This window comes from Aphelocoma coerulescens, chromosome 10, assembly GCF_041296385.1.
Source record: "Aphelocoma coerulescens isolate FSJ_1873_10779 chromosome 10, UR_Acoe_1.0, whole genome shotgun sequence".
Classification (NCBI taxonomy): domain Eukaryota; kingdom Metazoa; phylum Chordata; class Aves; order Passeriformes; family Corvidae; genus Aphelocoma; species Aphelocoma coerulescens.
This window is the reverse complement of record NC_091024.1, coordinates 14,790,192-14,812,243: the sequence shown is the minus strand read 5'-3', so window position 1 is coordinate 14,812,243 and position 22,052 is coordinate 14,790,192. Positions and strand designations below refer to the sequence as shown.

Genomic DNA, 22,052 nt, shown 5'->3' with positions numbered 1-22,052 from the left:
GTTTTCATGTAATGTTATCTCTAGCTTTCCTTTGAAATCTGTCATGTAGAAAAAATATTCTGCTGTTCTAGTCGAGTACTTAATGTGATTTCTACTGTTCTTGAATAGTGTTTTTAGTAGTCATTTTTATTATCTAAAGGCTATGCAAAAAAATGCATCTGTGCCCAAAGCTTGCCTATTTCCTCCAAGTATAGAAACTGTTCTAATTAACTCCCTGCCTTTGGTAGAAGTCTTTCTCGCCTTTGTATGTGCCCACACACAGAGTAATCTTCTGCTGTAACTGCAGTAATGTGAGGATTCAGGCAGAACAAAGTCATAAAATATTTAACTATTTAACTTGTATTTGCTTTTGGAATCTACTTCACATGCAAACAAGGCTGGTCTGCCAAAGGTGTGCATTGCAGGTGACCTAAGGAAGGATGCTCCTTTCACCTATAAAACCTGCCCTGCCTCAATACCTGTGTGCATACATGTGCTTGTATAGAAGCAGTTCTTCTAACTCCTCAGTTGCAAGAGCTCAGGCTCTGAAGGCATGAGTTAAAATGCAAAATAATGCAGTGACTGTAATAGCAGAATGCAGAAATGCAAAAGGGAAAGTGGAAATATGGTATGGAAGCATAGGATGAGAATGAGAAGCTGCTGTGGTCAACTTCTAGTAAGTTATGGAAGCATGTATGTTAAGTGTTTCAACTCTGCTGAATCTGAGCCCAAAAAGTTAATGATTAAGAATGTGAAGCTATTGTCGAAAGGAAGTAATTCTAATCTAATATTGAATTTATCTTGAGGTTTTGTGCTGTTGCTGAGGAAAGTGACAGCTCAATAAAAGCTTTACTGTTTTTTTTAATAGAACTGTTGCTCCATTAACTTCACAAATTAATTTTCTTCAACAGGCACTTTTGATACTGTTACTTAAAAGCACAGTTTGTTACCTGTTTTAAAGAGGTCTCCTGATGTTTATATCATTCATCTGGATTAGAATTTTGCAATGCATTCACTAACCTTCTAAACCTTTTACAGTTAATTAATAGGAAGGCAATAATAACTTTGTTGATTATTATAATGTGGCTTTTTTTTTTTTATCTAAACAGATGTGTCCTGAAAGCAGCAGAAATATTAGAGAGGTACAATGTGCATCATACAATAACAAGCCATTTATGGGTCGATTTTATGAATGGGAACCTTTTGCAGAAGGTAAGGGAAAACAACTTGGTTGTGCGTTATTATACAGATTGTGTTTTGGAAAAGCAGATGTGACTTTTACTCAGTGGAAGCCATTGGGCAGCTTTGATCCACAGCTGATGTTACCTATTTTTACAGCTGAACATGAGCCAGTGCAGATGAAGGTAGGTTCACATCTGACACCCAGTTGGATCTAATAATGTTTGTTTCAAATGTAGTCATGTCTCAGTCCTCGTCTTATCTATTGTGGGCATAGTGAAGACTGGCAGAGCTGTACCTCCTTATCTCCAATTAAGAAGATTCAGTGTATACTATGCTTTTAGTTAAAGCCATGTTTGGCTTTGTGAAGTTGCCCAGAAGGAAGTTTCAGAGCTGTACAACTCTGGCACTTTGTACCATGCATTTAGGCAGAACAAGGAGCCAGGTAGCCGAGCGAGCGCATGGCTGAAGGTGTATTCTGCAGACAGCATGACTTCTACAAGGTGGCCCTGAACACTTATGATGTATTAGCTTTGATGCATCCCTTTTCAAACCCAATTGACAAGACCCAGCCAATGCTAAGCCAGCTCAGCCCACCTCCCTCTCCTTGCTTCCTACACAGCAGCTTTTTGATTCACTCTGTCTTTTGCCAGGAAACATGAATCAGTGGATCTAGAACATGCCAGGATCATTTCTTTTTCCCTCCCCTGCATAGCACAGCTTGCTCCTAATGTTTATACTGGATCAATAAGGGCAGTTAAACTGTAATTTACAGCACTGTCTTGATGGTGATTTAAGTGTGATTATTGTTATTTAAAAAAAATACGCATATTTTTATTTTTTTCTTGTTCAGATTGGTGCAGCTGCATTTCTAACCCATTTTATCTGCTGCTGCTCCAACATAAATTTCTGTTTTTATTAAAAAAGTCATATTAGAAGGACTATAAACCCTATGAATTTAGAGTACTTAATGAGAAAAAAAACTAGTTTGTGTGGGAGAACCAATAACACACAGTGACTTTAAGGGCAGGATTTGAGAAGAAGGATCCAGTTGTGGCAGAGGGAAAACATCACAGTGACATAACCATAAAACCTGTAAGGAAGTTTAACTCTACAGAAATAATAAACGTTTTAGTCATACTGATAATTGAATTCTTTAATTAGAAATCTGAAGTTCAATTAACTTTCATTTTTAATTGTGATGAAAAATTCATAACCTTTTGATGGCTGGATGAAAAGGATCTATTGAAAGGAGGAAACCTATTGGTTGATGGAAAAGGGTAAGTCTGTGGGGATCTGGCCACAGGAGTCTCTCTTAGTGAAGAATGGCTGCATTTGTTGAAAGGAGGGAGGATAGCTGCAGACTTTTTTGTCAGAAATTTTCTTTAAGGTTAAAGATGGAATAAAGTCCTCTCCAGGAGAACCTGTGTCTGATACTTTCTTCAGGAGGATACCTGGATAGTCTTGTGCATCCAAAATACATCATCAAATGCAGTATTTTCAAATGAACAACTGCAAAAAGTCCTGGTCAGCTTCAAACCTTCTTGCTTTGAGTTCTGTTTGAAAATGTTGGCCAGGTATGTGTAATAAACAGCCTTTTAAGCAGCTGTTGCAGCCCTGGGTTTCTGTTCCAGCTGGTAGAGTTACTGCAGCTGTGCAGGTACAGGGACTGTGAGCTCTGCTCTCTGCAAGGTCCTGCAGGGACGTTGGGCATTCCTGGCCAAGTTGCTCTCCAGAATGGTGACCAGTCAGGGCTGCCCCCAAAGTGGGTAAAACTTGAAAGAGCTAAAAATGTATTCTTTGGGGACTTGGCTTTTTTCTTCCTTCTAAGTGAAAGAAATTACAAGGAGAAAAATACTGCAAAGTTTGAGCAATTTCATTTTCTTAGAGAAAAAACCCAGTTTTTTGCAAATCAGAGCTTGGTCCACTGAAAGTCAGAAATGATTTACGCCTAACGGATATTGAGGCTCTGCCCCCTTCCCTCAAAGTAAAGAAAATGCTAAGTTTTCATGGAAATAATTCTGTTAATTTTTTTGTTTTGTTATTTTACAGTAAATTTTTAGTGGGAAGTTTTCTAAAAACTTGACCAAGCATTCCCTCCAAACGATGTTTTTGTTTGCTTTTTGTTGTAAATCAGCTCTAGTTTCAGAGCTCCCCTTTCAGGTGACTGCTCTTGTTTTCAGGGCAGGACATTTATTTCCCAGGAATCCTGACTGTTTCCAATGTGTGTGTGATTTTACATGTGCAGCTGTGGCTTGTGTTAGGGCTGACTGGATGTTGGCTCTAGAGGCAGCAGTAGGAGTGGGGACGTGGCTTCAAGGATCATCACAGTGGTGTCTGTACACATGATTTAGTTCCACTTGGTAGAGTCAAGATATCTTTGGCTTAAAATGCTGGATGAAGGCAGCCGACTTTCTAGGAACAGAGCCACGCTCAGATCTCGGGAGCTGTTTAAATTGCTTATTGCTGGCAGCCAGGGGCTGGAGGCCTGAGGGCTGTGCAGAGTGCACAGAGAGGGCCCCATTCCTGCTGGATGCTCCGGGGCCTGGTGCAAGGGCACCACCTTCACCTGCTCTGGGCCCTCAGCTCGGCCAGCACAGGCGGCTCTGGCAGCCAGCAGGATCTCTGCAAGGCCTGGCAGCCTTTCTTTGGTTCCTTCTGATTGCCAGGCCTGGCTTGCTCCTGTGACTTCTTGCTGCTGTTCTGTTTGACTGCTGAGAGACAGGACTTGTACAGAGCATGAAACACCACATTGCTTCTGGGAGCAGGGTTGGAGTCAGGCTGAGTTTCAACTTGGATGAAAATTCCTATCTCTGAAAGCAGGGTGTGTCAAATGGCACTGATGTCACTGCTGCATTTTCTCTGGGGGGATAAATGTGTCCCCAGTGTCCCCCAATATCGCTGTTGCCAAACCTAACTGCTGATGGGCACCATAAAGAGTAATTTAAAATCAGCTGGGGCAAAAGAGGCTGACAGGGCCAGGAATCAGCAGGTGTCAGGTATCAGCACCCAGCCTTGGGGCAGGCCTGGAGGCAGTTTCCGCTGGCTTCTCTTTACTTGAAATGTATCAGAATTTAAGCATTGAATGAATGGAAGCTATTTGGTCAGCACGGTTTTTCATGCTAAACTTCAATGGTACTCTTTTCTCTAAAATGCCGCTCTGAAGCCTGTATTGTGTTCAGAGGAGAACTCACTGTACAGGTAAATCTGTACATGCTGTATAATCATTTATCAGTTCACTTTTGTGTTAAAATACCTTCTAGTAACATGACTTCTATCTAGAGATGTCTGCCTGCTACAGCTGGGATAAATATAAGCTCTGTAGAAAATGAAATTTATAGCTTCCACAAATGTCTAGTAAATACTGCAACTTCCGTACTTTGTGTCAGACGAGGCATTTAAGATTTAGTTTGAATCAGTTTGGGTATTAAGATGGAGATGGAAGAGTAATGCAAAGCTGCTCATTTATTGATTTGTGGTTTTTTTCTTGCTGGCTTTTTAACAACAGTTTTCACTCATTTTGAATGACAAAATAGCTTCTCCTAACAAATCAAAATGTAGTGGCCCAACTTAAGATGTTAAGTTTCTAAGAAACTTCTCTAGCCTGCTGGCAATTGATGACACTGAAGACACTGAATGAAGGCTGATTAATGTGATTCAAGTAATTATAAAATGGAAGAAAAGCCTAATTGATCTCTTAAAAAGCTAGGTCAGGTGCTGAGAGGTGTAAGTGGCATCAAGCACTTGGAGTACCCAGGAGTCAGAGAGGAGGTACAGGGGGTGCACTTACCAGAACAATGCAGAAGCTGCTTATGGATCCTCAACAGTCAGCTGTAAGCACAGAGCAGTTGTGCTGATGTTTCTGGTTTGGGAGGTTGTGGCGTAGTTGTGTTGTGCAGACAAGGGTATAAGGGCTTCAGAGGAGACCATTTATACACTTCTAAGGACTCATCAATAGGATGTCCTGTGGAGTATTTTCCATTCACCAATGGAACAGCAGAAAGCTGTTCCAAGGCCAATAATGCATATATTATGCTTGTTTTCAGTGGTTTAGTGTGGGGTTTTTTCCTTCTCTTAGAATTGTGAGATGTGTGTATAAACAAATTATAGATATATATTGTTTATCTGCACATTCATAGAATCAGGATTCATTCAGTGTCCATTGCTGGAGTTCATTACATATTAGTATTAAACCATTCTAGAAACCCTGTGAAGGTTGATATATATGGAGAAACCTAACATTTGTGTTGTCTGTTTAGGTTTACTGGAAGTGGAACTTCAGTTTAGAGTACTTAGAGAGTTGATTCTTGTGTATGGTTAGGAAGGTGGGCCCTGGTGTATGTTTCCTGAATGTCTGTCATTCCTTGGCAGTGCAGTCCTTGAGAAGCAAAGGTGTTGCCCCAGTTTTTTAATGCTTGGCCTTCCCTGGTTTATGACTGCCAGTTCCTTGTGTCTCAGGAGAGGCTGTGCTGAACTAGATTCTCTCAGCTTTGTGTGCAATGCTTTGACAACCTAATGTTTTCATCCAGAGGACAAGAAGTCATCTTACTGTTTTATTTATACTTTCTCAAGTAAGTTACTTCTAGTTAGTGAACATACAGATATACATATATCCTGCAACTATATATGTATACATACATATATACTGGGAGTGTATACACAGTATCTCTGAAATAATCCAGCTGTGCTGCAGTTCACCCAGCTGCAGGGTATTATATTCAATGAGGCAGCTGCTTGAAGGCTTCATTTCTCATTGCAGCAGACCATACTTCTCTGCTTCTCTTTTGCCTCCACCTGTTAGAAATCTCTTGATTGCTTCTATTCCATTTTGTGGCTAGTTGTTCTTTACAGTTCATGTCCTTTAATTGCATGCACTTTATTTTCTCTTATAATTTTTTTTTGTTTCTCTTCTTTTTATGTGAAATGCTGCAGGCAGATTCATCAATGAGGCATCAGACAGTTTTGGGAGACTTGAAATGTAATGAGTAGATGGTGTTTATATTTATTGATTAGCTACAACTCAAATAGTGCCCGCTTCCATAACGATAGATACAAGACATCCTGAAGCATAAACCTGTAGTTTCTGACAAGAGCTTAGGCACTATAGGCATACAATTCCTCTTGAATTCTGATGAATAGGATCTCTGATTTCCTTCACTATCAGTGGAAATCCTATGTGAGGCACTGAAGTATCTATTTTTCACACATTACTGAGAATTCTATTTCATTTTTAACTGAAATGTTTTTGAAATGTTGCTCACTTACAAGACTAGAATTTATTCAAATGCAGAACAAGAAGTTCACTCATACTATGTCCCTTTTTTCCCCTTTATTTATTGCTGCTTTGTGAATGGATCACAAGAGAAAGCAGATGGAAGTTTGCAGTTTTGAAAGTATGGCTGTGGTAAAGTATCTGAGGCATTTCTTTGACTTCATCTATAAATCTGCTTCCTGAACATCTGTTGTGTTGAGCTTGACCTGGAAATTGTAAATATCCTGTGTATTACTGAAATATGTAACTACTTCTATAGAAAGCTTTAATAAAAAATATGCTTAGATATATATGGAAACCTAGTGCTTCCACATGGCAACTTACCTTTTATAGTTATTCTTTCTGTATGATTTTATTAATGTATGTGTTTTGATTTGCATTTGTAAGCTCAGTGATGGTAGAGCCTGGCTTTTACCTTTGATTCTGTGGTTTGTTGCAATAAGTAATAATGCTTATGTAGTTTTAAGTGTACTGTTTTAAGCAGGGCCCACCATACTCTGGTGACTGAAATCAGCCATTTCCCTGTAATAGATCATATGCACCACATGCAATGTTTCTAATTCATTGTGCATACTTTAATTTCCTCACTTTTCTACTTGCTGTTTGGAGGGGAAAGTGGGTTAAGAGTGGTGAAAGCAAGAAGTGGGCATTTATAGATGGACACCTGGATGAGCCTCAAGAATTGGAAATGGTCGTTAGTGCCTTTAGGAAAATGGGAAATTACATCCATCAAATGTTATTCAGCTGTAAATTCAAGGCACTCTAAAGTGCAATGGAAGATAAACCATCTAAACAGAATGTATTTGTAAGACAGGAAAGTGAGAGAAAGGAGATGAGCAGACAAGCCATATCTGTCCTATTCTTACAGGGCTTAGAGAAATGTAGCCTAGGTTTGCTGTAAGAGACACTGTCCTCCTGTCCAGTTCCATTATTTGTGAGTTGGGGAAATGTCCCAGGAAGAATTATGCCCTTGTTTCAAAGCACGCTTTTTAGTTCTTTTGGTTGGAGCAGAAAGTTAAGGATGAATGTTGTGGCTTTCGGGCTCAGATGAAGAAACAAAATTGTATCCAGATTGTGTGGTACTGAAGATTCTTAGGCTAGAACAGAGTGTAGAAGGAAGATTTGTTATTTGCGAAGCATGTGTGGCAGTGAGTGGTACAGATACTTCGATAAAATTTGTCTGTTTTACCTGTTAGTGTCCCTTGAAACAAGAGGCAGACATCCAATTCAGAAATGAATTAAAGATGAGCACCTCCACCCCATAAAATGGAATCAATGGAATGCTTTGTTTTACAAAACACAACCAATTGGTATTAAGTACTGAGGAGCTTTATCACAACTTTCTCAGTGTCTGACTTGGCTGTCAGGCAAAGTCTGTAATAAGCAGGGCTACATGAGTCAACAATATATGACCTCGTGTAATCAATCTGTACCAGTCCTTATCTGTTTATGTTCCTTACACAGCTTCATTGTGTCTGGTGGGTGTGTAGAGCAGCCTAAAACTTGCTGCAGGTGGACAGCTGAGGATTTGGATCCCTTTGATTTGGGAAGCAATCTGACTTGTGTAAAGATGGGCAAGAGGATACCTTAGAAACAGAGGCCTCATAGGGATGAGAGGGTGTGGTTATGGATGTGATTATCCAGGAGTGAAAATTAGCATAGAGCAAGGTTGCTTTAAATTACCATACCCTAAGAATTTAACCCGCCCTGTCAGTTCCAGGGGGTTGGTCTCTGTCTTTTCTGTCCTCCATTTTGGATCCTGTGCCAAGCACAGCTTTCTCAGCAGCAAAACCTCTGCCATATATGAATAAGAAATAAAGATAATGCTGATTCCTCTTTTCTGTCAGTTCTACCAAAAGTTATGTACCTTTTATCTTTTTACGTATTATCCTACCCAGTGGGAGGATTGAAAAAATATTTTGGAATCTCCATTTCATTTTGTAGCGCCCAATCTTTTGTATGTTGGGCTTGCCAAGATAAGGGAGAGAACAGAGGGACAAATTAAGATCTTGACTGTCTTATTTCTCCCACTCTACTGTGCTGTAGCATTGGATGGTTACTGTGTCCAAGTAACTGCTACTGTATAACGAGTACTGTGCTTTGGGGAGTTTTAGTCTTATTTGCTGGTATCATCTATTGACTCCTATTTGCCATCGGAAAATTCCTCCATTAAGCTTCAGAGTCAAAATTTCATTCAAAAAATTTTCCTTTGCTGTTGGATCAAAATTTTTACTTCCTTTGAATTCTTAATAGCAAAACACCAATGAAAAGAGGGCATCTTGTTCGTATTCCTACACTTCTTTGGGGATACAAAAAAAGAGTCTTAGTCTGAATTCTCCTAAATCTGTTCTGTTTGGTTATAGATTCCTTTTGTAGCAGAGCCATGCAGAATCAGATGTTCTGAGCAGATGTATTTTACAGCTTCACAAGAAACTATTTTGTATGAGTTTCATGTTTATAGTCCTAGGAGTCCTTGTCACACAGATCTGCACAACCATTTTCTAGTATAATGACTAGAATGGAGGGAAACTTGGGGTTCACAGTGTTTTGCATGTGTGCACTTCTTGCACAAACCCCAGTGATCATGCCCTATCTCCCAAATTTATGAAATAGTCTGGAGATTAAAATGGAGCTACAAGGTCAAGACTGTAATCATTTTAACATGTTATGCATTAACTTTGGGGAATATTGAATAAACAGGGCAGCAGTTAAGCAAAGGATTATCAGGACATGTTCTATTCTTGTTGTTAAATGCGTGAAATGTTTATTCAACACATTTCTTGTACAATTTGCAGTTTTAAAAACCAAGTGAATGCGCTATCTTTGCCTCAGTTAATGTGTGGAAATAGTTTTTGTTGATTCAATTATGCATTTCAAAAGGTTTTAAATAGTTTCATAATATTTTCCATGTATTTGATTTCAGAAGAGCTTTCACATTTACCTGTTTCAGCCAAGAGCAATTGTCCTAATGTGGTGCTGTGTGTGTAGCAGGCTGCGGAGCTCCCAGTCAGGTTGCTGCTGAAGTTAAAGAAAAGCAATATAAATATAACTTTTATAGGCCCTAATGGTATAAGAATTGTTCAGGTTAGCATGAGTTTTTCCCATTCACTTCAATGGCTTTTGGATGAGGTAATTTAGAAGAAAATTCTGTGTGTAACTAAAAAAGTGAACAGAACTGAGGTCTGATCCTGAAAAACTTTGTTGCATGCTGATAATATCCAGATTTCTTTGTTTTCTGAGAATTGGTATGTACATAATTCCATGGAGGCTCAGGAACTTGCTAGAAATTTTCACAGTTTCTTTGAAAAATGCAGAGTTCAAAGAGTGCACCTGCAGCCTCTGCTCTGCTCAAAGCTTCAGGGAGCTGTTGCTGAGTCTGAGCATGGTTCTGTTAGATAGGCGTATGAGCAGGGACATGGAAAACGGCGACAAAAACATGGGATTCAGAGTCTTCTTTCATTCTGTGAACAAATTACAAGGGCACAAAGAAGGGCTTTAGGACCGTTTCAGAGACCAAAGTACTTTCCTGCTTCTAACTCCTCCCCAAAATGTCTCTGTCTTTCATTTTATTGTATGTGTTCCTGAGTAATTAAAATGCTAACTAGAAATGAAACATTTATTCTACGAACTTTTAAAGTATTGACAGTTGTCCTAAAAAGTCAAAATAGTACATGTATTACTAGTTCTAAAATGCTCCAAACACTGAAGTAATGGAGAAATGAACTATAAAAGGGGTCCTAGTAAATAGAGACTCTTTCCCATCTACTTTGGAAGGCTGATTTCTTCTGAGTATGTTACATTATATTGAAAGAATTACATATTAAGATACTTTTCACTTATAGTTTGTTCATTTTGAGCCTGATGAGTTCCAGTCTCAGCTAATACAAAAGAAAGCAATAACTTCAGACAGAGTCAAATGTGAATCTAAACATTTATGTTCACAGTTTCCATTTGTGTACTCAAAAATTTGTTATGCACACTCTCGGTAGTAGAACTTGCACTTTCGGGCATATTTAGGTGTAAAATTCTATTTTCTTAATGTAATTTCTGTGGCATAATATGGCTTTTAGAAATTAACACCTACATATACTGAAAGGGTAGGTATACAAGGTCTGGTTCCACTAAAATTTGTGGATTTTAGCTGATTTGTGTTCTAAATTCTTTAACTTCTCAGTTTTGTAGCTAAGTTTTGAGTCAGTCTAAAGTGGGACCAAAACCTTTGGTCATAGTTACCAATAGCAGTTTGGTGCAAGGTCACAAGTCAGAAGTTGTGGCTGGCTGAAAATTTTAGGAAGCCTGCTGTAGTCTGGAAGATGTTAGGTTTCAGATCTGGCAAGGCTGCTGCTGCTGTGTTTTCCTAGTTGGTGGTGTATTGGTATTTGACATTTAAACATCGTCTGGGGCATTTAAAGCATGAGCAATTTTTGCCCAAAGTGAGAGATCCAGGGTGCCTCAGATGAGGCCATAATTGCAGGTGTAGCCATTTCCAGGGATGCCGGGGTTGCTGCTGGAGGGGCTGTCCCAGCACCTACTGGTGGAGTTTTAGCCGTGCCCGAGTTCCTGCTGCCTAACATAAACTTACCCTGGAAGTGCTAACTGCCAGTGTCCCTGCTTCTGGCTGTGACAAACACAAGGTAAAACATTTGCTTAAACCTCCCTTATTGTGATAAAACCACTATCTGTGGGCTGTGAGGGAGAAGACTGGATGTTCTGTGTAGGAAAGCCAGGGTTAGTGCCTGTGGCTGCAGCTCAGGGCTGAGACTCGCTGAGCTCAGTCTTAGTCTGAAGTCACTGTGCAGGATTTTAAGAGTGGGGGGAGGGATGTGAGGCTCTAAAGATAAACTACTACAGAGAGTTCAAAAGGATTAAGTATTACAGTGTATTTTTTAATGTGGCATTCCTTTAAGAGCCCTCAGATTGACAATTTCCAACTTCATCTCCCAGGCTTTCAAAGGAGCAGAGTTCACAGCTCTCACTGATGTTACTGTTTGCTAGAAAAATGAGGCTACTTATTAATATGAATGTGGGTGCCTGTGCTGCACATTATCATTTAAATATTGGCATTTCTGTGTCTCTGGAGTGTTCTGTTAGTGTTTTGATGGAGTTATTTGGTAGTGCTGAGTGTTATGAAGGGAATTAAAAAGATTTTGCCAATTTAGACTGTATAAGTAGTTGGACTGGCATTTATATATGCTCAGTATTCCTTCTTGTTATGATGAATTACTATTTTCAAAGCAAGGAAACTCTTACCCACTGTGAAGAAAAAACTTACAATATGGATGAACATCAGAAGAAAGAGATTCCCAGTGGTAGTATATAAAATGAAAAGCAGAACTGGCTTCTATTGTGCTCTGTTTCCATTAGACATCTTGGAAGTTTTATAATGTGGTGCATAATAAATATCTAAGCCACAGTTTGAGGTCTTTTACAAAGGACAGACAATTCTTGTTAATATTTTTCTGGCTCAGTCTTCGTTCTTACACCCAGATTGATACTAATCTCTGGCATTTGTCCACCGAGTCAACTTGTGAATTTGTTAATTTGCTTTCCATATTGCCCTGTATAACTCTGAATTTAAATCCAAACACTACAAATTTAAAATTGAATTTGAAAGAGCCAGAGAAACTGTGCATTAAATTTGCTCGTATATCTACAAAGGGAAGAGATCTGCTTCTGAATAATTTTGGTCAGAGGCCTAAAAACATTGAGGTGCAGCTTGCTCTGGTTGGTTCTGTTGCAATAGTACAGTGATTCCTCTGGAGAGAGATCACAAAGAGCTAACTGTTTGGACCCATTTCATCACAGAGGTGGATATCAAGTATAAAAACAGAAACAGACCTCAAAAAGTTAAGCTTGATCTTTTTTCAAATATAATAATATGAGTCTGATGACATCATCAGATCTGAAAAGTAATGTAGAGTTTTACTATATTTTCTTTTCATTGCTCCAGTATAAATGTAACCCAGTGTATGTAAAATGCATTATAACAAATCCACAAGCAATTTCCTTCATTGTAACAAATACTGCATCTCATTAGAGCAAAACAAGCCCCCAGTTATGGCGCAGAACATCTGCTTAATAATTTCAAGTTCCTCCAACTATGCTGCCAAAACATCTAAAAAGTCAACATCTAGTCCATTACTTTGATCAACTGAAGTAGTAAAATTAAAAATAATGCAGCAAATGCAGACCTGGTGAAAGGCAGAGGAGTGCTGGCCCTGAGCTCGCAGAGCTGGGTCTGATGGGAATGTGGCATAAGGCACTGGAACTGGTATCCTCAGGGAAGGCAGGGTGGGATGCTAAACTGGAGTTCAGGCTTGCGCAGATTTCCTATCTAGCAGTGAGAAAGTTACTTAATCTTTATGTGTCCAGATCCTGACTGTAAAATTCAGTTTCAAATACCCTCTGTATCTCATGGGTTTTCTGTAATGCATATGAGGTGCTTTAACATTACTGACAAGAGCCAAAGCATCCTAAAACAAACAACAGGTCATTGTTTATGTAAAAATTGGCATGAGTGGTAGTGTAGCTTATTTTTTGTCTGCTCTGTATGTCTTAGGGAAAGGGTGGTTGCATTGTGTTGTTGCACTGTTAACGTTTTGACTACTCGTGTTCATTCCAACTTTGAACAAAAACTGAAAATGGGAAAATTTTCCAGGAATACAAAACATTTTTATGCATCAAATTATTTGGGATAAGTATTGTCAAAACTTATATATGTGTATATATATAAAGTAGTAATATTATTAGAATGTCAAATTATTTTTTTTAATTTTCAGTGAAATAAGATGTTTTGGCATTGAAATGAAATGAGGAAGTGAAAATTATTTTGACTTTCCTCTCTTAATTTTCAGCAAGAGAAACATATTGTGAGGAAATGAAGAATTTTGAAAAAATGGGAAAAATGTCAGTTGAATGACTCCACTGTATTAGTAACCAGATTGAAAAATATGCTGAAAGTACAATATATAAAATACAATATAAAAAAGCGATTCTTGCACATGGCCAAGTCATTTGAATAGAAGTAAAACCTGATTCTGAACGGAGACTGTCATGGGAAAGCAGAAATACCAGCCAGTTCCCTATTCCTCGGGTTTTATACGGCATGGTTACATCTGTCTGCACACAGACTGGCAAATTCAGTTGTGGTGTAGATGATAGAATTTGATTCAGGAAAGTGTCTTATTACAGCTGGTGGTGGGGTCTGAGGCTCTGACCCAGGAAGAGGTGACCGGTCCGGAGAGATGGTCCCGAAAGGAATCGCCTTCCCGAGGCCCGGTGTCTTCCCTCAGCTGCTGGCAGGAGGGCCCTTGCAGAGGCTGTCAGCTCTTTAGTGATTGTCAGCTCGTGATTCCAGCTCAGCTCTGCAGGGCAGCCTCCAGGCCAGACCAGGGAGAGGGATGAGAGGCTCGTGTGGCTGTTCCGCACAGAGGTAGCTTTATTGTCGGTCCGTACTCCGGAGAAGGGGAAAGCCAGGGACAAGAACTCTCTCTGTCACAGGGGCAGAGGCCTAGCTTTTATAGGGAAAGGCCAATGGGTTACAAAGGATCTGCATAGGGTCTCCTAAAGGATTGTGGGTCTGTCTTTTCTCGCCGTGACCAAAGAAGTGGTTGCCTTTCCAGGGAGTCCTGCTGGACGATTACAAAATCTCTTAGCAGAGATCCCTCCAGGGCAGGGGCTGGGCATACCCCACAGTGTCTGGCTTTACTTGGCCAGCTACAGCCAGGATTGACTATGGCAGTTAAAGCAGGTCAGGAGAGGAGTATCCTTTTTAAACCCAATTTCCTCCTTAGACCAAGCCCAGCATGTTTGAGAAAATGATCTGCTCCCTGAGCTATTGCTACAGGGCTGTTGTTTCTCGCCACAGGAGCAGTTGTTGCCATGGAGTTCAAGAGCATGTGAGAGAACATGATTCCCAGTGTTTGTCCATTAATCAAATCTGAATTTCAGCAGCCAAACACATAGAATAAAAACCCATTAATTTTATCTCAATGAACATATAGAACATTAGTGGGGAAATGAGTGAAAAAAGATGTGCTGATTAGCTTAATTTGTCTATCCGTGGTTTCATTATGTATTTAGAACTTTATTTTCTGAGTTTAAATGGTCTTAATTCTCCTTGAGAGGGTTTTCCATTATTTAACAATCTTGCTGTCAAGTGTTTGCTTTTTCTTTTAATTAGTTAGGTTCTGGGCTTAGTTTCGAGGGTTTTATTTTGATCTTAATCCAAAACCCATATCAACTTTACTGAACATTCTTAATCCTTTATTGCATAGTTACAGTATTTTCAGATGTTTATGCCTGACTGTCACTTATACCATATATGTTTAGCTTAAAAATAATTGGAAGGAAAGTCTGGTTATTTCTTCTATCACTTTTGGAAAGATTAACTGAGTCTTGAGACTTCAAAAAATTTGGCTTTCTCTAGGGACTGTTTATAAGCTTCTTTTAAAACAAATGTTGGCTTTTTAGCACCATGGTTAGATCTGATGCAACAGAGCAATAAGGATTACTTTTTGCTTGGTATATTGAACTTCTTCCCTCCCCTTTCTCTCTAATTTATCCTTCTTTTATACGGACAATCCCTTAGTCCTCCCTATTTCAGATCCAAAGGCACATCCTGGAGCTAATGTGTTGCTCATTCCCACAGGTAAATTGGCAGGCCCAGCTTCCTGCAGGTTTGTACAGCCCAGCCTAAGTGCATTTCACCATTACCTTGTTTACAGTTATAGCAAAACATAATGTTTCTTAGAACATTTTATAAAGAGAACAAGCCCAGCTGTATAAAGTATTAGTGGTTTGTGTTCAGGTTGAAAATCTTGTTCATGTGCTGCCTGCTGCAGAGCACGGGGAATTCATCAGTAAACATGCTTGGCATCAGCCCTGCGAGGCTGAGACAGAGGAAATGGGATCCTGGTGCTGTACGTGAAACTATGCCTGCCCTCACTGCATAGCCTAGAAAAAGATCTAAGTCTCCAGCTCACATTTAGCATTATTCTTCAGGAAATTTTGGGGATAGGAATGATCTTTTAATACAGGATTCCTTTTGGCCTTTTTTCTGATACACACTGTTCTGTGAAGTCAGCTCTGGCTTATCCAGTAGTAGCAGTAATTCTGTATTTTTGCTGCTGCTGCCCAGCCACAGAAATTACTTCAGTATTCAAGGGCAACACGTTGGCTTCCAAATGAAATAATAGGAATGGTGGGTTAGTGTTGAAGACCTGCAAAATTCAAATCATAACAAAAAATATGGTCAATGCCTTAAAAAATACTTTGAAGTTCAAAATCAGACTAGCTAACTTGGCAAGTTCTATGGATGCTGCCTAATGCATGCAGACAAAACTGTTTGCACAAATAAATTTTTACTTTTATTCATACATGTTGATACTCATTCTGATTAAGTGTGGCATTAATGTATCTTTTTATTTGAGATTCATTTTTATGAGAGGAGTGTTTACAAAGAGACAAACAGTTACCAGTATTCAGAACTAAAATATGGTTTTATAGTTCACTGAACTGTGCACAAGCAGATTTTAAAACCATGTATCTAAACCTAATAGCAGTTAGGTTTATTTCTCAATAAGCAGTTAGTCTTATTTATACACTGGTAATCCCACCCCACCATTTAATTGAGGAATTATGTGTGTGGAAGCTTGTGTAGTGTTTGTGTATGAAGGAGGTGCTGAATGTTTGTATAGCACATATAATATCCTAAATGTTGGTCAGTTTATGATTTATAAAACTATACTGCAATACATATTGAGGTGTTTATTGCAGCATTTAAATTATTTAATTAATCAATAAATTATTGAAATTTTCAATAATTTAGCCTGACATTTCAAGAAATATTTATTGCATAATTGCCTATCGAAATATTTATTGCATTCACATGAAAGTGGAAATTTTGCTGATCAGACTACCTGTTTATATTGGCTATTGGTCATGGTTACTGATGAATATTGAATTTGGAAGGCCAAGTGAAAGCAGCATATGTTCTATATCTAGTTAGCACGGGCATCAACTGCAGTGAAAATACGATGGCCTGAGGATTTGTGTGTATTGGCAACTGGCATATGCACCTACACCACAGACAGCTTAAAATCTGTATACATTTGTCTCCACAGCTGCTTCTAATCATATTAGCAAGATTGATATTCTTGTACATGCCAGAGGCGATCCCTCCGCTCTCTGTTAAAGCAGAACCACACAGGACAGGGGCCTGAATTACAAATAGAGATTGGAAAGCAGGTGTTAAGTTTTCAAAGAACAAAAGACTGTGTTGTTAAGAACAAATCCAAGTTTCAAAAGGATTTTTCTACTGCCTGGGATATTGGATCTCTTGAGATAAGATTCAAGCGGTTGTGAAAACATGGGTATTATAGGCATGTCCTGCTATTATCAAAGGGATACTTTATTAATATTCCTGTTTGGCTGTGAACTCATTCTTCTGTGTTTCTTTTTCTGTAAATTGCAGTCAGGCCCGTTGCTTCTGAGACTATTGCCTGTTGTCAGTTTTTTGAGACAGAGTTGGCATGAGGACAATCAAGTAATATGTTGTTTCCTAGAAGACCTTTTTTCTAGGATTATTCATGGTAATCTTTTTTGTGAAAGTCTGTCTCTCAAGAGGCCCCTGCACTTATATCCCACATAGTAAGACTTCAGTAAAAACAGTAATTGCATTACTGCAGCTTACTTGACTTTGGCCATGGTTCATGTAACACAAGCCTGTGTGTTTAATCGGCCTGTAACATATGAAACTATTCTGTAGTATCCTTCCCAAACATTAGGCATCCCATCCCAGGACTGGTGGACATAAACAGCCACTGAAGGGACAGGTCAGCAAGATATTTTGGGACATAGGAAGTAATTAAAAAATAAAATGTTAATATTCTTTTAACTTCATGGATTGAGATTTCTGTGGCATAGAAAATATTTATCCTTAGGATGCAAAAGTTTTGAGTCTTCAACATTCACAGAATCACAGAATCAACTAATTAGAAAAGACCTTTGAGATCATGGAGTCCATCCATTCATCCGAGGGATTATCTTATTATCTTCTGCATAAAATACGTTATTTCATTTTTCTGATGTTATTTCTCTTCTTATGAAGGAAAGATGTTGTCTTCTATGTGTCTTATGTGGAGCCCACTCAGCTGATTGCATCCTTCTTTGTCCTAAAGGTCAAAAGAGAGAAATCAGGATTCTGAGACTGATTTCCAAGTTTAGTTTGTATAAAGTTATACAGCACACATTAAATTTTTTCCCTCTAGAATTGTAAGTATTTGGAAAAATACATCATTTATCTCCTTATAAATTTAAATGGAAAATAATGTTTTTTTTAAAAAAGCAAAAATAGTTGAAGACAGACCATGAACTTTGTCTCTTGATAGAAGAAAACAGGAAGACAAATCAGACTTGCTGCCTACAAGTGCTCATCTGTTTCTAGGGATGAACAGACACTCATCAATACAAAAAAGTAACACACATAAAATAAATTTTAACTGAGAAGCTGAATCTGTAAATTGAATACATTGGTAAGAATCCATGGAAATAATCTTAGGTGAACTGCTGGGTAGAAAGTTTCAGGAACAGGATGGAGATGTATCTGTGTGAGCCCCTCTGGGGGACAGCCTGGATGTGGGAGTGTGCGTATGCATGAAGGAAAATTCAGCATCCTGAACTGTCGGTGCTCTGCTCTTCATCCAGAGTGCCTTAGGAATTACAACTGTGTGTCTTTGCATGAGCTCAGAGTTGGAGAGCTGCCTTCCTGCTGTAAGGGTGGTGAAGGTATGCAAAGTATTTAGGGTATGTGTCCATGCATGTCCTGTAGATCCTGCTCTGTGTACTACAGCAAGAAGTAGAGAATTTCTTTTCAGAACAAAAACTATGTTCCTTTCCTTTTTCCAGGGTCAGTTTTTTTCTTCAGGCCTCTTTTACACCACCTTCTATCATGTGGTTAGTTGTCTTACACACAGTCAAACTAAAGCCTTGAAAAACATGAACTCTGCACTGAAATGATGAAGCCTCAAAGATGGTATTTTGGGGGGGAATTTTTGTTCACTTAATGTCCTTTAATGGACACTTTGTCTCTGTACACTTGAAAATTAAGACGTTTTTAAAACATGGACCCAGAGGCTGTAGTTTAAAGAAAAATACTGAATATTGTGATGTGTTAAGATAAAGTCCAAACAGCTGGGAAAGCACTGCTGGCTGGTTTTGGTACAGAAGGGCATTGGTGATAAAATCCATAGGAGTTAGAACATACAATGATAGCCATCAGAGATGTTTCTGACTTACTGTCTGGATGAAATGTGAATGCAGTTCCATCTGTCAGTCTCGTGTGGTTTCAGAAATATTAGAATGAATTCTATTGCCTAATTTGGGGAACTTAAACTAAAAGTGGAAGTTTGACTGTTTTGTTGTTTAGTATTCTGTGGTACATTGCATGGAATGATCACAAATTACTGAGATCCTGTGGTATGAAGCTGTAATTAATTGTTATGTGTATTTATGCTGAAGTACAATATACAGGAGGGGTTTTGGCAAGATCTCAGGGCAGGGTGGTGGTTTTTGGATACAAAAAGTAAGCTTTTCCTACTCATTAGGGGAAATCTGAGAGAAAACATGAGCTGCAGTTGTAAGTCACAGAACAGCTGACATCAGAACCTCTGGAGATTGTCTGGATCAGCTCCCCAGCTCATTTTGGGGTCACCTTCAGCAGGGTTCCAAACTAACAGATTCATGTAATAACAGGTCTGTTGCATACTCTAGAATCAAAAGCATAGCTTATTTTGAACAAGAGAAGTGGGTAAACTGTTACAGCAAATAAAGCTGATGTAGCTAGTGCTTGAGATATAGCTCCTGTACCCTAACAACAAAATTACTTGTTAAAGGAGTTTTCATTAGAAACTTTATTAGTGGTTCATGCCTGAGTAGTAAATATGTATTACCACTAAACACCTTAATAACTCCATTGGGAAAATAAGTATTTTAAAACTATTGCCCAGCCATTTAGAGGTCCAGTGGGGTTCCAAACTGCCCATTCAAAGGCTCAGTATGTTTTAAAGAGAGAACTTAGAGATGTCAATTGATGTAATTTTGCAGTTCTCACAGGCAGCATATGTGAAAGTTGGTGTTTCCAGTCTCAGGGACATCAAGAAAATTTTCCTTTAGATTTACTGTAGATTTGTGTGGCTTTTTAGCACCCACAGTAATTTTGTATGGAATGGGCCTAAATGTTCAAAACCAAAAGCCAGAAGGTGAGCTTGTAATGATCATGCAAATATGGCAGCTGAAGGTTTTAGGTGTGGTCCCATGTACTATTAGTGTAAAATGAGATTTGTACTTCTTCCAAAACCTGAAACTGAGATAGTTTCATGCAGCCTTGAGTCCAGTAGCAAAGCTTTCATTCATCTTTGTCAAGGGCTGCTCCTAAAACTTTCTTATGACTGTGAAAGGTTAAAGCAGGAGCAGTCAGTTGTCAAGCACATCTGAGGAAAGGTCTTTCATTAATAAGAACCTGATTGAGTTAGAATCTTCCCCAACTGTGGTGAATCCTTATCCAGGGCATGTTTCCATTGTGACCCACCCTGCAGGTAAGGGCTGAGAAGGCTGCTTAGTTCAGCATGGGATTCTTCATCTTTCCCCTGTCCCAAACTGAAACAGTCTGTGCAAAGCAGAAGCCATCCCAAACCAATCACATAAGTATGAAAACTTCAGACAGTATCTCCCAAAAAACTTGAAAAAAACCCCCTTTTTTTTCTAGAAAACAAAGGAAGCAGAAGCACTTCCAGTAACTCTTTCAGTCAGCTGGTAAGGTGATGATCTCTCCTTTTAGCCCATGTACAGCCCGACAGTATTTGCTAGGTGTCATACATTTTTACAATGTATACATTGTTATACATTTTTTTCAGACATAAGAGGATCTTCTGTTTGCTGTATAAACTTACTCAGGATCCAACTGCTTCCATCAAAGTGTAAAACTCATGATAATGGATGAATTAGTATCAGGATCAAACTCTTAAAAAATAAAACATCAAAGTACAGTAACAAAACCCTTTACTGTTCAGATTGGACTTGTGCCTATTGTCATGCTGTTGGAACTTGGTCATCAAGACAAAGCACCAAATGTGAGAAAGCTTAATTCACATGATAGGTAATAGCAAAATAGAAATTTTCATTGTTCTTTCTCCAGAGACTTTTTAGCTTGTTTGGGCACAACAGTATTCGGGATAGTGTTTCACATACTTTTAAAAAACATAATTTGCCTTTGTTTAGAACGAAATTGGTCATTACAAGTGCCCTGGAATAAATCCTCATCCCAACTCAGAAAACTATTAAAGCAGCTATTTAAATGTAAATAAATATTTAATAGTATTAACTATAAAATAATCTAACATATAGTTATATGCTGTCCAGAATTGTGGCCAGTGTCACAATATGTTAAAAATCCAAACACAGGTGATGTGCAAGTTGCAGGCATATACAAATGGCCTGAGTTCATGTGACTTCAGTAGAACAGGGAAGGTCTCTCTACACACACTTTCCAGTGGAAATTCCTTGCTCTGCAAGAGCCTTACAGAGTCACGTTGTTGACATAAAGTATCTTGATTATTCTGCCTGAGCAGGCTCAGTGCTCTGGGGAGCTGGGTGAGTGCTCTGGCACTGCTGGCAGCTGGGAGCTTTCAGGCTGCCTTTGTGCCGCACTTGCGTGGCCGAAGTGGCACAGCCACCTCGGGCTGGTGGCATCTGTGCTCTGCTGATCACTGAAGGATGCCAGCTCCCTCAGCACTGCTGGGTTATGTAGGCCAAGATGTCATTTGCAGGAAAGTAATACTTTGGAAAAAAAGAAGACTCTTGAGATTGTTTTTAGCACCCCCAGATTTCAGGTGTTACAACTTTTCAAAGTGAATTGGGCATTTTACAGAAAATTCCCACCTTGTCACTGGATTACTTATTACTTTCCATATTGAATTGATTGTTTCATTAGCATTTTATAGACTGGAATTTTATCATTTTCTCTTCGTATTAAGGGTGAAAATCTGCTTTTCAGCTTGTGCATCCAAATGTGTTTGATACCAGCTGTTTAATAAAATCTGTGTATTAATGAAAGCAGTGATGTGTCACATAATTTAAGTATTCTCATATATGTGAAGGTATAGGGAATTTATCATTAGAAGTTACTAAATCAGAATTTTTATTTATTTTTTTAAAATAAGTGGATTAATTCAAAGAGCATTGGTAACTGTTTCAAGCAATTGTGTCAGCAAGCAAGACCTGCAGCTTTTGTTTCGAAAGGTTTATATGTTTCATTAATAGTGTTTTTAAATCAAAGTATTTAGCACTTCTGGTTTCTGAGACCGGCAGGGACTGTTGGCCTTTCTCCCTAACCCAGGAGGAGTTGATACCACGCCCAGAGTCTGAAGCAACCCCTCTTCTGCAGAGCTTAATTTATTACTTGGACATGAGACTTGCTCTGTGGTCTACCAAAGGAATCAAGAGGCTCCCTGTAGGTTCACTCCTCTTTAGGTAGGAATAACTTGGCTCCCTCCCAGTCATGTCTTGATAATTGATCCCTCTGCCTTTTTCCTTAGGAGGGCAGCATGTGCTACTGCCCGCAGAT

The 22,052-nt window shown here is 38.9% G+C and overlaps 1 protein-coding gene across 6 annotated transcripts in view; it reads left to right on the top strand.

Moving 5' to 3' along the window:
• THSD4 (thrombospondin type 1 domain containing 4) overlaps positions 1 to 22,052 on the top strand; it is a 279,213-nt gene that overhangs the window by 101,857 nt on the left and 155,304 nt on the right. For all 6 annotated transcript variants that reach the window (XM_069026195.1, XM_069026199.1, XM_069026194.1 and 3 more), the window contains one exon: positions 1,089 to 1,191. In XM_069026195.1, the coding sequence (XP_068882296.1) occupies positions 1,089 to 1,191 (103 nt within the window). The remainder of the gene's footprint in view (positions 1 to 1,088; positions 1,192 to 22,052) is intronic.